This window comes from Chiloscyllium plagiosum, unplaced genomic scaffold, assembly GCF_037043375.1.
Source record: "Chiloscyllium plagiosum isolate Xiang-an unplaced genomic scaffold, Cpla_swu_hap1 HiC_scaffold_29, whole genome shotgun sequence".
Lineage (NCBI taxonomy): Eukaryota > Metazoa > Chordata > Chondrichthyes > Orectolobiformes > Hemiscylliidae > Chiloscyllium > Chiloscyllium plagiosum.
In genome coordinates, this window is record NW_028270167.1 from 36,802,242 (window position 1) to 36,817,205 (window position 14,964).

At 40.2% G+C, this 14,964-nt stretch overlaps 1 protein-coding gene across 7 annotated transcripts in view; it reads right to left on the reverse strand.

Moving 5' to 3' along the window:
* Positions 1–925: 925 nt before the first annotated feature.
* kirrel3a (kirre like nephrin family adhesion molecule 3a) overlaps positions 926–14,964 on the reverse strand; it is a 638,457-nt gene continuing 624,418 nt past the window's right edge. For 3 of the 7 annotated variants that reach the window (XM_087976494.1, XM_043676912.2, XM_087976497.1), the window contains 2 exons: positions 8,599–8,715; positions 926–6,794 (listed from right to left, as the gene is read on the reverse strand). In XM_087976494.1, the coding sequence (XP_087832620.1) occupies positions 6,354–6,794; positions 8,599–8,715 (558 nt within the window). In that variant the 3' untranslated portion in view covers positions 926–6,353. The remainder of the gene's footprint in view (positions 6,795–8,598; positions 8,716–14,964) is intronic. The other 4 variants (XM_043676913.2, XM_087976496.1, XM_087976495.1 and 1 more) reach the window with 4 other exon arrangements.

Sequence of the window (14,964 nt, forward strand, 5' to 3'; positions counted from 1 at the left end):
CACAGAATTTATAGCAAACATTTACACTGATGTAACTGAAATTATATATTGAAAAAGACCTGGATTGTTTGTTAAGTCTCTCATTTTTTAGAATGACCACATTGGTTTCAATTCTTTCATATGTAAATACCAACATTTTATTTTAAAAGTTACATTCTTAAGTGAACTTTAACAATTGGTGTCATGTCGGCCCAGATAATGCATTGAAGGTGTAAGCTTCCCTGTGAAGCTCTCTACCACAATGGTCAGACTGATTCTACTCTTTAAAAAAAAGATTTACAGAATCTTACATGGATTCATGCAGTTTTTGAGTAAAGTAAATGTAATTCTGCAAGTACAAATTTACCCCACAAACTTATATGTGTATATGTGCACATGTGTATGTGGAAGGTGGGGTTTTGAGTGTGAGAGAGAGTGTGTATTTGAGTTTAAAGGGTATACGTCTGTGAGAGTGTGTATAGAAGTCTCTGTGTGTCTGTCTGCACACATACACATACCCACATGCACACATACACATATAAGTTTGTGGGTGAATTTGTACTTGCAGAATTACATTTCACTTTGTTCAAAAACTGCATGAATCCATGTAAGATTCTGTAAATCTGATTTTAGATTAGACCATTGTGGCACAGACAGCCTCACAGGGAAGCTCACACCTTCAATACATTATCTGGACCGACATGACACCAGTTGTTAAAGTTCACTTGAGAATAACTTTTTAAAAAAAGTTCTGCGATTTACATAGAAAGAACTGAAACCAACATGTTCATTCTAAAAGATGAGAGACTTAACAAACAATCCAGGTCTTTTTCAATATATAATTTCAGTTACATCACACTTTAAACCTTTGCTACAAATTCTGTGTCTTACAATCTTATTCTCCACAACCACCTGATGAAAGAGCAGTGCTCCGATGGCTAGTGCTTCCAAATAAACCTGTTGGACTATAGCCTGGTGTTGTGTGATTTTTAACTTTGCACACCCCAGTCTAATACCAAATCATTATTGACACTGGTTTTGTTAAAGAAAATAGGGAGAAAGAGGCAATAAGTATTGAATTAGAGGATAGATATTTAATTGGGAAATTAAATAATAATGAGGAAATACAAAAAGAAGTTTAATAATGTGGAGTTATGATCTGCTTTATACAAATTGAAAGCAAATTCTCTGGAAAGTTTTAAAAAAAGAATTGGATAAAACTTGAAAAAGAAATAATTTAATTGCTCAGTGGTTATGGAGCAAGGAAATGGAATAATAATGACATAGTTGTAGTTTTATTCTGTACTGTCAACATCTTTGATTTTGATGAACTCCCATTTGAAGGATTATTCAGATTTGTGTGTCAGATTCTGACTAGCCAACTGTACAATATTCACAGTCTCATGACGTTTTTATACTTAATTGTGGTAAATTGATATTTCCTACTTATTTCTTTAACATGTTCTAAGATTGCGGAGGGCACAGTGCTAATTGAATGATTAGACATCACTTGTGAAAATACTAATCTTACAATCTTTGCCAAAAGGTAAAAGTATTTCAGTAAAATTTATATTTAATATGGTATTATACTTATTATTGAATGCCTTTGAATGGTCATGATATAATAAATCAAATTGTAAATTTTTCTCTCAATAATGAGATGCAATCCTCTCTTTCTTTCAGGCTGAGGCTTAGCAGCTGGATTTCAAATGATCCCAGGAGGAAGGGTAGCTACGTTCAAAGGTCTGCTAGTGATATGAACAGGACCTCTATCAGACTATTCTCTCCTTCACAATTACACCTTCAATGAAGCTGCAAGCTGAGGAGAGGGCCAGAAAATCATGATTATTGTCAAACTCAGTGTCTTTTGGTTTGGCAAGAAAGGACACTAAACTGCTGAAGAGATAGGTGCAGGATCAGTTAGAAAAGCTTTGACTTTTGTGAAGCTAATAAGGTTCCTGAATCTGATTCATTTGCATTTCAATGGAGTTCAGGGTGTCCTCAGGTGTCAGTGTTCACATCTGTATTTTTTTTAAATTGTTGGGTTCTCAGTACAGCTGGCAGGATCCACATATGTTGCCCATCCCTAATTGCCCTTGGAGGAGTGGTGATGAGCCACCTTCTGATGTCTCTTTTGTGAAGGCACGGTCACACTGCTGAGGGAGGAAATTCAATATTTTTATCCGGCAACAGTAAAGGAAAAGAAATTTTTTTTAAGTCAAGGCAGCGTGTGATATAGAGGAGAACTTTCAGGTGGTGATGTTCCCACATGTCTGCTGCCTGTACCCTTCCAGGTGGTAGAGTTCCCACATTTGCAAAGAGCCCATCTCCATAGTAACTTGACACAGTATTCTGAGAACCAAGAAAGCCATAATGATAAGTGGTTCCTTGGAAGAGGTTTGAATTGCGCCATAATAATGCATTCTGGAAAATTGCCTTCAGCTTCTTGATAAACATGTTGATGACTGGAGAACCACAGTATGTGTCTATTTTTATAGATCTGGGTGACAACAGATTCCCACATTTTTCATTTGCATAATTTATTGACATTTTATCTTGACTGATTTAGTCCACAAAAATCTGGGACAACGGGCACAGAAATGAACTTTTCAGAAGGGGGAATGTGAGTGTGAGTGGCATGGTGGGTACAGCTTTTGCTCCAAATACTCTCCCATTTCAATGAAGAAGTAAGAGTTTTATTCGAGATTATGTGATTTTTTTTTCTCATTTTATAGGCTTACAGATTTTTTAAGTCAGGTCGCCCTTCTTCGGGAAGAGAGGCACACCCTGTCAGCTGATGTGTCTGGTACTTGCATATTATTAACCCAAAATTAGAAAGCCTCCTAATGGGAGTTAGTGCATTGCAATAATTATACTAGCATCTTTTTATCAAAACTGGGAATTGTTCTGATCAGACACCAGAGTCCTGAATCATTTTTCTCCTCACAGACACTACCAGAATATTTTCAGTATTTTCTGTCTTTATTTTAGATTTCCAGCAGTATTTAACTTTTTGAGTTACACTCTGTTGCCTTTTCTTCTGAATGGCTTTTGTTATTCCTTTGATGGAAGATTCTAGAAGGTGTTGGAAATTGTAAAACAATTGGTTATTACCACATTGATTTGAGGGCTTATTTCATCACAAGAGCTTCACTAGAATGTGCAAATCTTTCGGACGGTCAAAGTTATTTCCAAGAAAGACAGAATTGCATATAGATTCACGACATCAGAACATCCCAAAGCACTTTACAGCCACTTTAGTACTTTTGAAGGGCAGTCACTGGTTTAGCATTGGAAATGTGACAATTTGTGCACAGCAATGTAATAAACAGCAATGTAATAATTACAAGGTCATCTGTTTTCAGTGATGTAGATTGAGAGATATATATTGGCCGGAACAATGGAGCGACTCCTCTGGTCTTTTTTAACATAGTGCTGTGAGATTATTTAGGTTCTACCTGAGGAGACAGCTCAATGCTTCCTTCAAGTGGCAGACCTCCAACTGTGCAGCACTTCCTCATTCACAGCACTGTAATGTATGCCTATGTTCATTATTTATGTCTCTGGAGTGGACGTGAATCCACAACTTCCTGATAAGAGTTTGAGCACTTAGCCACAAGCCGGCAATCTGGCACCAAGAGTCTTTGTCAAAGCTTCAAAGGGTATTGTTGATCGGGCCTGATTAGCTTCTGGGCAGAAAATGGTATGAGGGCAGGATGGAGATCAGGTGGAAGTGAGACAGTGTAATAATGCTGAGATAAGACTGGTTACGTCCAGCAGGGCAAGTGCAGACAGGGTTATGGAGAAGAGAGCCTGTTTGCCCAGAGGAGAAAAAAAAATAGTAAAACTGGTGAGTAAGAGGCTCTGCTCCAACTCCTCTTGTTCACTCTAAATGGAGGAGCCTGCAGTACAACCAGTACATTCATTTCAAGAATTACTATTTTTATGTGGGTTTTTCCTTCTGCGGTGGGCAGTGAGGGAAAAGATTGTCCTCTAGATGCCCTTTCCTCCTGCAGGGCTTTTCAAAAAAATGATCTTATCTACATCTTGCTAGATTTCCAACAGTTTGGATCAGCTTTCCCTCTCAGGATTGGGACTGAGGTCCAGTGTGGTGCCATATGCATCACAGGACCCTGATTTACATTTATTAATAGGATTCTAACCTTGAAAACTAACAGGAGCCTCAACTGCCACCAAAACTGACAGAAGTCGATGTTAAGGAGTTGGCAAGAAAGGGGAAGTATTTTACCGGCTCCCGAACTTCTTTCCTGATGGAATGGCAGGATCGAAATTATACTTTAGGATGTAGATGTACTGCTCTAGGAAGCAAAGCCCAAGTATAGTTCCTTTAGTGACATGACTGAAGTGACCTAGGAACTTGGGAGGCTTGGTGTTATAGATAGAATAATACTCCCAGTCTTACAAAACAAAATTCATTTATTTTGCTTTTGAAATGGTAGGGGATTTTGAATATTTTGATTTTGCTCTTGTTTTGTCTTTCTTGAAGTAAGTTGTGCTGTGCACTGTACAGTCTTCCACAGAATGTCCCAGGTATGCATTCACTGATTGATTGTCAAATTCGAGAAGTTGCTATGGACCTGATTTAAGACCTCAACGTCTGGACTGCCGATAGAGTTAAGGATCCCAATTTCTCAGCCATAGTTGAGGGTGCACTGGCATTAACCTCTCTCTCAACCACATATACAATTCTATGTTAAAATCATTTCAAAAATTCTTATAAAAATGCATTGTCTGTAACCAATGCTTCACATAAATCTTTCACAAGTTCTTAAAGTTTCATGGCAGTGTGGTTCCTAATCTACTAACACAGAGGGCAGTTGCATTGCCCATATATTTACCTGAATAACATGGCATGTTGTGAAGGACGTTTACTGCTCCACAATATTGGAATGTTACACTGTGGTCTACTTAAGGTGAAGATGTTGCACTAATCAATGTGACAGAAACAACACTGAAACTTCTGGTACACTGTACAGGATGATAAAAAGTTATTTACATATTTTGTACATGTTTTCCAATGCTTTGTCAATAATGGTGTCACAACAACTCATCTATATGACAGAGACAAAGCATTCCAACTGGATTTCATCTTCCTAAAATAGCACAGCCCAATGTCTGTGTGGGAGGCTAGGATGGCACAGCCCAACACTGTATCTGTGTGTGCAGGAGTGGCAATTAAAGGGCTTAGGACCTGGTGTACTGGAACTACGACTGGAGGGCCCAGTATCTGAGTGCATGGAAGCCAGGATCTCAGGGCTTTGTATCCGATTGTACAGGATGTAGATCACAGGGCCCATATATCCACTAGAACTAGGATCACAGGGCCCAATATCTGTTTGTATAAGAGCTGAGCTCCTATTTGTTGATCCAGCATTTGCATCACACGATGGCTGTGACGTTGCAGGATAAATGTGCTTTTCTGGATTTAACTGTCCAAAAGAAGTGATCAAGTCTCCAACTGAAAGGCAGTAGAATGAGACAGGCACAGAACAGGGAATGAGGGGAGGGACTGGAAAAAAACTGAATTTTGCAACAAGAATGGCTTTGGCTGGACATTCTATTTCGAATTTGCCTTATGAGGGCAGGAAGACCATGAAGAACACATTTCTCCCCTTTCTGCCCTCCTTCCTAATCACTGTTGTGTCATTTGTGGAGAATCTGGAGCTCACACATTAAGCTCTGTAACCGTCATTCTGGCTGTGCACTGATTTTGCAGACCAGTACAGGGGTGACTGAAGCCTAAAGAACAGTCCCCTGCGTTCTGTGATGCCCACAGCATCACTAACAGCAACCAATAAATGAAGATTGGTGCACTTGTCAATGTTTCAGGTCGGCTAAGAGGTAAATTCCTGCTTTAACAATGAGCCACGGAACCTGATCTGATCAAACCAGGATTGCAGGAAGCCTGGGAGATGGGTGGAAAAATTCAGTCTGGCACCACGGCCACAAGCTATATCAAAATCACAACATAGCTAATCCTTGACACATGTTAAAGAACTGGATGGGCTTGATTTGCCTGTCATTGGCAGACTAAGATACATCAATTAGTTTTTATCAAACAATCAACACAGCTAGGTTAAGCCTAGCTATTACAGGACACTGTCCCACAATAGGTTCAGCCAGAAAGGGAAGAATAAGTGGGAACAAGAGTCTCTCACAATTCCGATGCCTAGGCTACTTCATTTGGCAATATTGCAGTTCCAAATCGATGGGGATTGGGAAGCTTGGCCTATAACGTGTCTACCATAAGAGGAAGCGTCTGTTCAAGGTCCCACCCTGAGGGAAAGCTCAAGAGCAGAACCAAGCCATAAAGTTGGGAGTTAACAGTGCCAAAGTTGCTGTCAGTCCAGGGATTAGACATGGGTCTGCATCCTTCTCTGCAGTGGCCGTGTTAAATCTGAATTCTGTGAGGAGGAGTGCGAGTAGTGGGAAGAGGCAGAGGCTTTGCTGGCCTCATCGAACTGGACTGAGCTGTCCTGCTTGCTGTTGCTACTGACACTGCTGTTGCACTGGTTGTCCAGGAAGGAGTTGCTGTCACTCATGGAGCCCCGTTGATACTCCCGCTCGCACAGCTCAATGGAACTGCTACCATTGCCCAGCACGAAACGCTGCCCATACTCGTACATGCGGTTAGCCGCACTCAGCTGTGTGTAGAGGGTGGAGAATGACATCCCTGTAGGCACCCGCTGCTTCACATTGGGCCTCTGGTCAGGAGGGCACCCCACAGTGGCGGTGTTGCCAGCTGGCCGCAGGTCCGGGAAGGTGCGGACACTATAATAGCCATTGGTAGGATCCTGCGAGTAAAAGGAAATTGCGTCATTTACAAAATAATTCCAATTTGAACGATTGAGACGTGTGCTCTTTGAGGGAGCACTGGCACATGAAAAACGTCTTTTATGTACGGCATGAAAAGGACAGACAATACTTAATCAGGCATCCATTGTGCTGATGGACTTTGGTTGCAGTTCACCTTGTCTTGTGAGCTTTGGAGCAAAGAGTTTAAAGATCTGCAGATGGAGCTTGTGTTGAAAGATCTTTTATTTCTTTATCTCCTTTGATGAACTCTTGACAACCCTAGGCACCTTACAGCCAATGAAATATTTGAGAATTGCAGTTGGTGTTGTAATAAAGGAAAATATGGCAGCCATTTTGTTCATAGCAAAATGTCACAAACAACAATGTGGTGACAGGTTGCCATTTTTAATAATGTCAGTTGAGGACAATTACTATTATTAATATCTCTTTTCTAACGTAGTTCTTGTTGCACTTTAGCACTATAGAAATAAATATTTTTTGGTCAGCATGGTTCCTTCGCTCCCACTTAACATATGGGAACCAATAAGGTTGATTTTCCTCAGATCTCATGGAAATTCATTAAAACAAGTAATCTGGTGATTATCTCATGCTTTGGAGCTTACTGTGTGCAAATTGGCTACCATATTTCCTGCATTGTACCAATGGCTCTGTATGATAGAAATGCAGATATTTCTTTTCCTATTTTGAGATGGAAATTGATAGATTTTGCTGGGTAATAGTCAGTGTCTCAGCTGGAGTTAATGTGGGGAAATGGTGTTGTTATCCAGATCAGCTATTCTCTTATTCAGTGCTGGCACAGACTGGAGGGCACCTCACAATGGCCGTATTGTCAGCTAACCAAAGATCTGGGAAGATGTGCAGCAACCTCCTTCTGTTACTGAGTTTCTTTTCATCAGAAAGTCATTGAAAAATAAGATGACCTTTCTCATTTCTCACTGTTTCTCATGTCTCTGAGAACACACTCTGAGACTTGCTATGGGAACAAAATGTAAATATAGTAACCAGATGACTTGTCATAGTCTGGGAAGTGCCAGATCACTTATGTTCTAGCAGTATCCAAAGCAGACTATTTGGTGCATAGACCATCTTGATTGATAGGCTACTTGTCCAATTATTGCTGTTGTTCTGGCAATCAGCCAAGGTACCCCTTCCCTTTCAGAGCACTTTGAGTACAACCCTCCCCTGCCAAAACAAAAACTGATGGGTGTTGAGCTCAATACTTCAGCCTTGCCACCTAACTGCAGTTCCAAGAAGAGGATCTATGTGTTTTTCTAGCACCACATGTTTTGACTCTATCAATTATATGGCGAGCTCAGTGGTGGTGAGTAATGTTGGTGGACGCCAAGACCTCGTGTATTGGATATATTGATTGAGCATTGGTAACCATGTTTCTGCAAGGCAACGATTGCCATCAGAGGTGGGGAGGGAGATGGTGGAAGGGATATAATCCTTCCATGAGCCATGGCATCAATGAGGAGGCATTCAGCAACCCAATGGGAGGACATTAGGATTCACTTGACAATGTTCCATCACTACAGCAGTTCCTTGCAGACATGGGCAAAATGTCCATAGTTGCAGGAAACAATCCTTAAATACCCATGTAATTGGTTTAGTTTGCCACTTGGCACCACTGTTCTGCCACTGGCAGCATTAAGGTCCCCTCTCAACAATTTGCCCCACCATCTCTGCATTCACTTCCCCTTCCTTGTAACTGGGATAGTAGTCTGATGATCACAAATAAAGTAGAGTTTCTATGAATATAAATTTGAGAACTAAAATTACATTGAATACTGAAATGTTTATTTGCTGAACCTTAATGTGCTGATAGTCCTTTTCCTCTTCCTTGAGAACTTCCAGTTGTTTCAGCACCGGGTCCTTCTCAAACTCACCTCTGTCGATCTGTAACCAATACATGATTATCATTATCCATTTTTTTTTATCTTGTCCTAGCCTCTTGACAATAAATTCCTGATTTTTTTCTTCATCAAGGTTAGGTCATTCAATTGTCATATCAGGCTAAGGGTAACAACCAATGGTGGCCTGTGGCTAAGGTAGATTGAAACCACCAATCCTCCTTTCTATATTTTAAAATTTTAAAAATAAATGATGTTTCAAAAGAAACATTAAATTTAAATTATCATTTTGCAGGGTAATGATACACAGGAACTTGGTCAGAATAAAAAAGGAACTTGCAGGAGAACGTGCTCCTGACAGTCTCTGTACTTATGTCATATTCATGTGACCTGTAAATATTTGAGGTAATGTAGTCAACTTCATAATGTTTACTCAATAAGATTCTTCTGTTACACAAGCATAGTGGCTATCCTCATCTACGCATGATTAATTTGAGCTTGAAAGATGCCATATGTACAAAATGGTGAGTAGTGGTGTGGTATTAATGCTGCAGACTGCATTATGGAGTGGTGTTGAGAAGAAATAGTTCCACATCTCAGTTGAACTGGTTAATAGACCAGGCATTTTGCATGAAATGAAGCCAAAGATCCCTTATGCAAAAAGCGATACCTTAAACAGTGCGTGATATGGGGATGCCATTGTTAGGCTGGGGTAACTTCACTTGACAAAGGAACATGTTGGACTATAACCTGGAGTGGTGTGACTTCTGACTTAATAAAGATTGGGGGGAATAGAAAATAACACACAAACTGCAGTTCTGATTGAGCAACTGCACTATGTGAATACCATGGGGCAGGCTTGGAGAAAGAAACAAGAGGCCCATGAAAGAAAATGTATGTAGTCTGGCAGTTGACAGCTAGGAAAATTACTAACTGAGCCACAGAAAACAGATAATCATTGGGCAATTTGAAGTGTTGTGCAATTCTGGTATAGAAAGTTTCTTTAGAAATGCTTCATTACAGCCACAAGACGTAGTAAAACTACGTAGTACAACAGTGAAGCAAGAGAGGGCTGCCATAATAGAGGAATAAAAATGTTTATGGAGATAATATATTATCACATCTAGTTAGATCAGAAAGGTACATATTGCCTCACTCATACTATATCACTTGGGGCTTGGAGGAACCCATATACATACCAGTTTACAGTCATCTACACAAGGCTTTTGAACAAAATTCACACAAAATGAGCAAAACTAGTATGTAAGAAAAGGGAATTTTAAGTGCAAATTGCATTTAGCACAACTCAAATCTCTGCAAATTGTCATGTTTTAAGAGTTTTTGAGCATAATTTCTTTCTAATTTATCAAGAAACTGAAATGGATGTTTTAATCATGAGGAACGATTCCTTAAACTTGTTTTGGAGTCTCTTAAGGTGAGAAGATTGAGGAGTTTAAAACTTTAAGAGTATTCAAGAGAGGAAAATGCAGTGTGTAGACCAAGGGAAAATAAACTTAAAATTTCAGTCAGGACATATGAGAAATCAGGAAGGATCTTCAATATAAAAGGCAGTAGAAAATCTAATTCTTTAGCCTAAGACAGCGATCAATTTAGATTAGTAAGACAAGGATATTGATTGTTGTGCTTCAGAGGTAACTAAATGCTGTCGATATGCAGACCTCTTACAATCTGATTGATTTCCAGAGGAAGATCACCTCCTGGTTCTATATTTGTAGTGTTATTGCTTTAAAAAACTGAGTATGGTATTGAGGCAAAGGCTAGGATAACTCCATGTGAACAGCAGCCATGAGGACTCCAAAGAGAAGCATAATCAAGTAGGATGTGTACCTATGTTGCTCTGTAAATGCAAGTTATCAGTTGGTTAAATAAACCTTTTTAACATTTTCGACTAAAATAACCCCTATCAATCCAGTATGAGCTTGGTAACTCTTTGCTGTGATTAAAGTATGGAGAGTAACCAATGGACCATCACAGTTCATGAAGAGGGAGATGAATGTAGCACATTGACTGCCTTGTGTAAGTTGCAGGTGAATGGATCAGCATCCTACCAGCATTCCCATTAATTTATTTTTTTTCCTTTGTATAGACTTCAGCAGTCTGTGCATGGCAGCCTCTTCCAGAACTGGAAGTCAATGCTGGAAACAGCAGCAATGTGTTTATCACCAAGCATGGAACCAGAGAGGGAATGTTGATTGTCTGTGTTTGATGGAATAATTGCAGAGTCAGGAGAATTTTGTTATAAGCAAACTCAGTTGACAGACTTAATTGTGATGATTGCAGAAAAGGATAGCTAAGAGGGGATATTGGTACATATGAATTTCTTTGAAGCTGTTTAATTGGTTGCTTTTCAGGAGACTTGTTATAAAATTCATGTTTCTGAAGTAAGAAGAAATGCAACAGCCCAGATAGAAAGTTGTTTCGTTGACAGAATACAAAGGGTTAGGAGGGCTCTACTGGTGGAGTGGTAATGTCTACAAATGTTGAGGAGGGGGGGTGGGGACGCAATCTGATTGAGGTAGTCAAAATTATGAGAGGCATAATAAGGGTAAATCTTGAAAATCTTTTCTCCATATCAGGGTATAGCTGAGACCAGAGGGCGCAAGATTAAGGTGAAGAATAAGTGGTTTGGAAAGGATGTGAGATAAATCTTTTTTCACCCAGAAGGTGGTAGAAGTATGGAATGTTCTACCTGAGAGGGTGGTGGAGGCATATATTCTCGCAACATTTAAGAAGCAAATGGATAGGCACTTAAAATGCTAGGGCATGGCAGACTATGGACCAATTCCAGGTAATTGGAATTAGTGTAGTTTGGCAGTTGTTGGTTGACATAGGCATGATGAGCTGATGGGCCTGTTTCTATGCTGAATAACTCTGACTTTATGGTAGTGTCCCTGCATCAGTGCCAGAAGGTGCAATTTCAAGTCTTATCTGCCATGGATGCATGTCAAGCTATCACCAAATTCATTTATCAAAATAACTACAAAGGATAAATGAATATTGGTTATAGCAGAAGGGCTTGGAAGTAATAGTCGACATGGGGGCAGCACTGGGTTAACATATGTTCTTCAGATCTATGGATAACTGATATTTGATTATAATGAGGTCAGCCAGGTGGACATCATAGAATATGAGTTCTCTGATTGAGGCTGTTAATATGGACAATTGGGGAGTTCAGGCTGACAGATAAAAAGGAGAGTGCCAGAGATACTGTAACTCTGAGAGCTGACCCAAAATGAGGCAGTACGGAAGTCAAGGACTATTCATGTGTATATAAGGGCTGACTTGGTGATAGGATACAGGCCTCTGTGGATTCTTTCAGTGCCAATGAGCGTAAAGAAACTCAATCCTGCAGAAACTCACTTGCAACCGTCACCTTTCATTTAGGGATAAGGGTTTCTTACATCATGCCTTTGTTTGGTACCCTTGATTCAGAAAAGATTTAGAAAAATGTTGCTGGATTTGGATGGTTTGATCAATAGGGAGCAGCTGAATAAGCTGGGGCTTTTATCCCTGGACCATCGGAGGCTGAGAGGTGATCTTATAGAGGTTTATAAAATCATATGGGGCATGAGGGGTGAATAGCCAAGGTCTTTTTCCCAGGACAGGAGAGTATAAAACTGGAGGGCATAGATTTAAGGTGAGAGAGGAAAGATTTAAAAAGGACCTGAAGGGCAACCTTTCCATGCAGAGGTGTTTTGTTTTTGGATTGAGCTACCAAAGGAAGTGGTACAATTACAGCATTTATAAAGCATCTGTATGGGTGCATGAATAGAAAAGGTTTAGAGAGAGATGGGCCAAATCCTAGCGAATGGGATGAGATCTTTTTAGGATATCTGGTCAGCATGGATGAGTTGGAATTCGACATATAAGGACAGCTCCTAATTACCCATCTTTCAATGGCCTGGCAGAAAGAGCAGTCCAAACTTTGAAGGCTGGATTGAAGAAACAGCCTACAGCCTCATGAGATACCAAACTGTCATAGTTCTTTTTTGAATAAAGGACCACCCCATATGCAACTACAGGGATAGCACTGGTAGAGTTTTTCTAAAAGACTCTGCACCACGGCACCAGGTTAAGTCTGATTATCCTGGACCTGTGGGGTGGGGGGGAGGGGGATGTATGGTAAAATGGCATCAGGAACCGCCAATGCCAGAAACAAGATTCTGCCAAGCAAGACACAGTTTGATACAAGTTTAGTATAAAAGTCTTGAAATGGCTCCGCATGGTAAGGATGCATGGTTGACTAAGTGAGTGTGGGCTTATGTTCCAACCATTAAATTGGCTGTGGAGTAGTGCAAGGTGATATGATCCTCATGTGCAATACTGAAAAAAGTGTCTGAATTATATACATATGAAATTGATTCCCAGTAATTCAAAAGACTTCTACTGAGGGACTGTGTTCATACTATCATTGAATGTTGTAGGACTATGTATTCATACTGTCAGTTTGTACTATATGACTGTGTTCATGCTGTTATTGTGCAGTCTGGCATTATGTATATGTTGTTAGTGTGTACTTTGGGACTGTGTTCATACTGTCAATGTGTACTCATCCAGGCACGTGGGGAGTATTCCATCACACTCCTGACTTAAGGCTTGTAGATGGTTGACATGCCTTGGGGAGTCAGGAGAGTTACTTGCTGCAGTGTTCCTAGCCTCTGACCTTTTCTTGTAGCTACTATATTGATATGGCAAGTCCAGTTGAGTTTCTGGTCAATGGTAACCCTTGGAATTTTGATAGTGGGGGAAATCGGTGATGGTACTGCTATTGAACGTCTAGATTGTCTCTTGTTGGAGATGGTCATTGGCATTTCTGTGACACAAACATTACTTGCCACTTTTCAGCACAAGCCTGGATATTATCCAAACCTTGATGCATTTGAACATGGACTGATTCATTATCTGAGGAGTTGTGAATGGTGCTGAACATTGTGCAATTATTGGTGTACATCCCTACTTCTGACCTTATTATGAAGGGAAGCTCATTGATGAAAGAGCTGAATATGGTTGGGTTAAGGACACTAGTCTGAAGACCTCCTGCAAAGATGACTGACCTACAACAACCACAACCATCTTCCTATGTGCCAGATGTCACTCCAACCTGCAGTGAGTTTCTTCCCAATTCCCAATGATTTCTATTTTGCTTGGGATTCTTGATGCCACACTTGGTCAAGTGCAGCCTTGATATCAAGGCTGTCACTCATTTCACCTGTAGAATTCAACTCTTTGACCATGTTTCAATTAAGGTTGTAATGAAGTCAGAAGCTGAGTGGCCCTGGTGGAATCTAAACTCAACATCAGTGAGCAGGTAGTTGCTAAGCAGATGCTGCTTGATAGCACTATTGATGACACTTTTCATCACATTATTAATGATCGAAAGGAGACTGGGGCAATAATTGACCATGTTGGCTTTGTCCAGCTTTTTGTGTGTAATTTTCCACATTGTTGAGTAGATGCCAATATCGTTACTATACTGGGATGGCTTGGCTAGGTGTGGCAAGTTTTGGAGCACAAGTCTTCTCTATTATTGTGAAATGTTGTTAGGCCTCATAGCCTTTGCAGTATCCATTGCCTTTACCATTTCTTGATATCATGGAGTGAATTGAATTAGCTGAAGATTGGCATCTGTGATGCTGGCAACCACAGGTGGAGGCTGAGATGGATCATCCAGTCAGCACTTCTGGCTGATGATTGTTGTGAATGCTTCACCATATCTTTTGCATCCTCTTTGAGGATGGAGATATTTGTTGAGCCTCCTCCTCCAATGAGTTGTTTAATTGTCAATAACCATTAATGACTGGATGGAGCAGGACTGCATAGCTTAGATTTGATCCATTGGTTACAGGATTGCTTAGCTCTCTCCATCACTTGCTGCTTATGTTGTTTTGTATGCATGTAGTCATATTTGGAAGTTTCACCCAGTTGACTCCTTATTTTTAGGTATGCCTGGTGTTGCACTTGGCATGCCCTTGTGCACCCTTCATTGAACTAGGGTTGATCACCTGGACTGAAGGTAATGGTAAAGTGAGGGATATGTCAGGCTATGATGTTGCAGATTGTTTTGGAATACAATTCTGTTCATATCTCACAACACCTTAAATCTTGAGTTGCTAGTTCTGTTCAATGTCTGTCCCATTTAACATGGTGATCGTGGAATACAGCATGATGGATGGTATTCTCAGTATGAAGATCGGGCTTTGTCTCTATCAGGACTGTGCAGTGGTCACTCTTACTAACACCGCCATGAACATATTGATGAGGATGAGGTCAAATA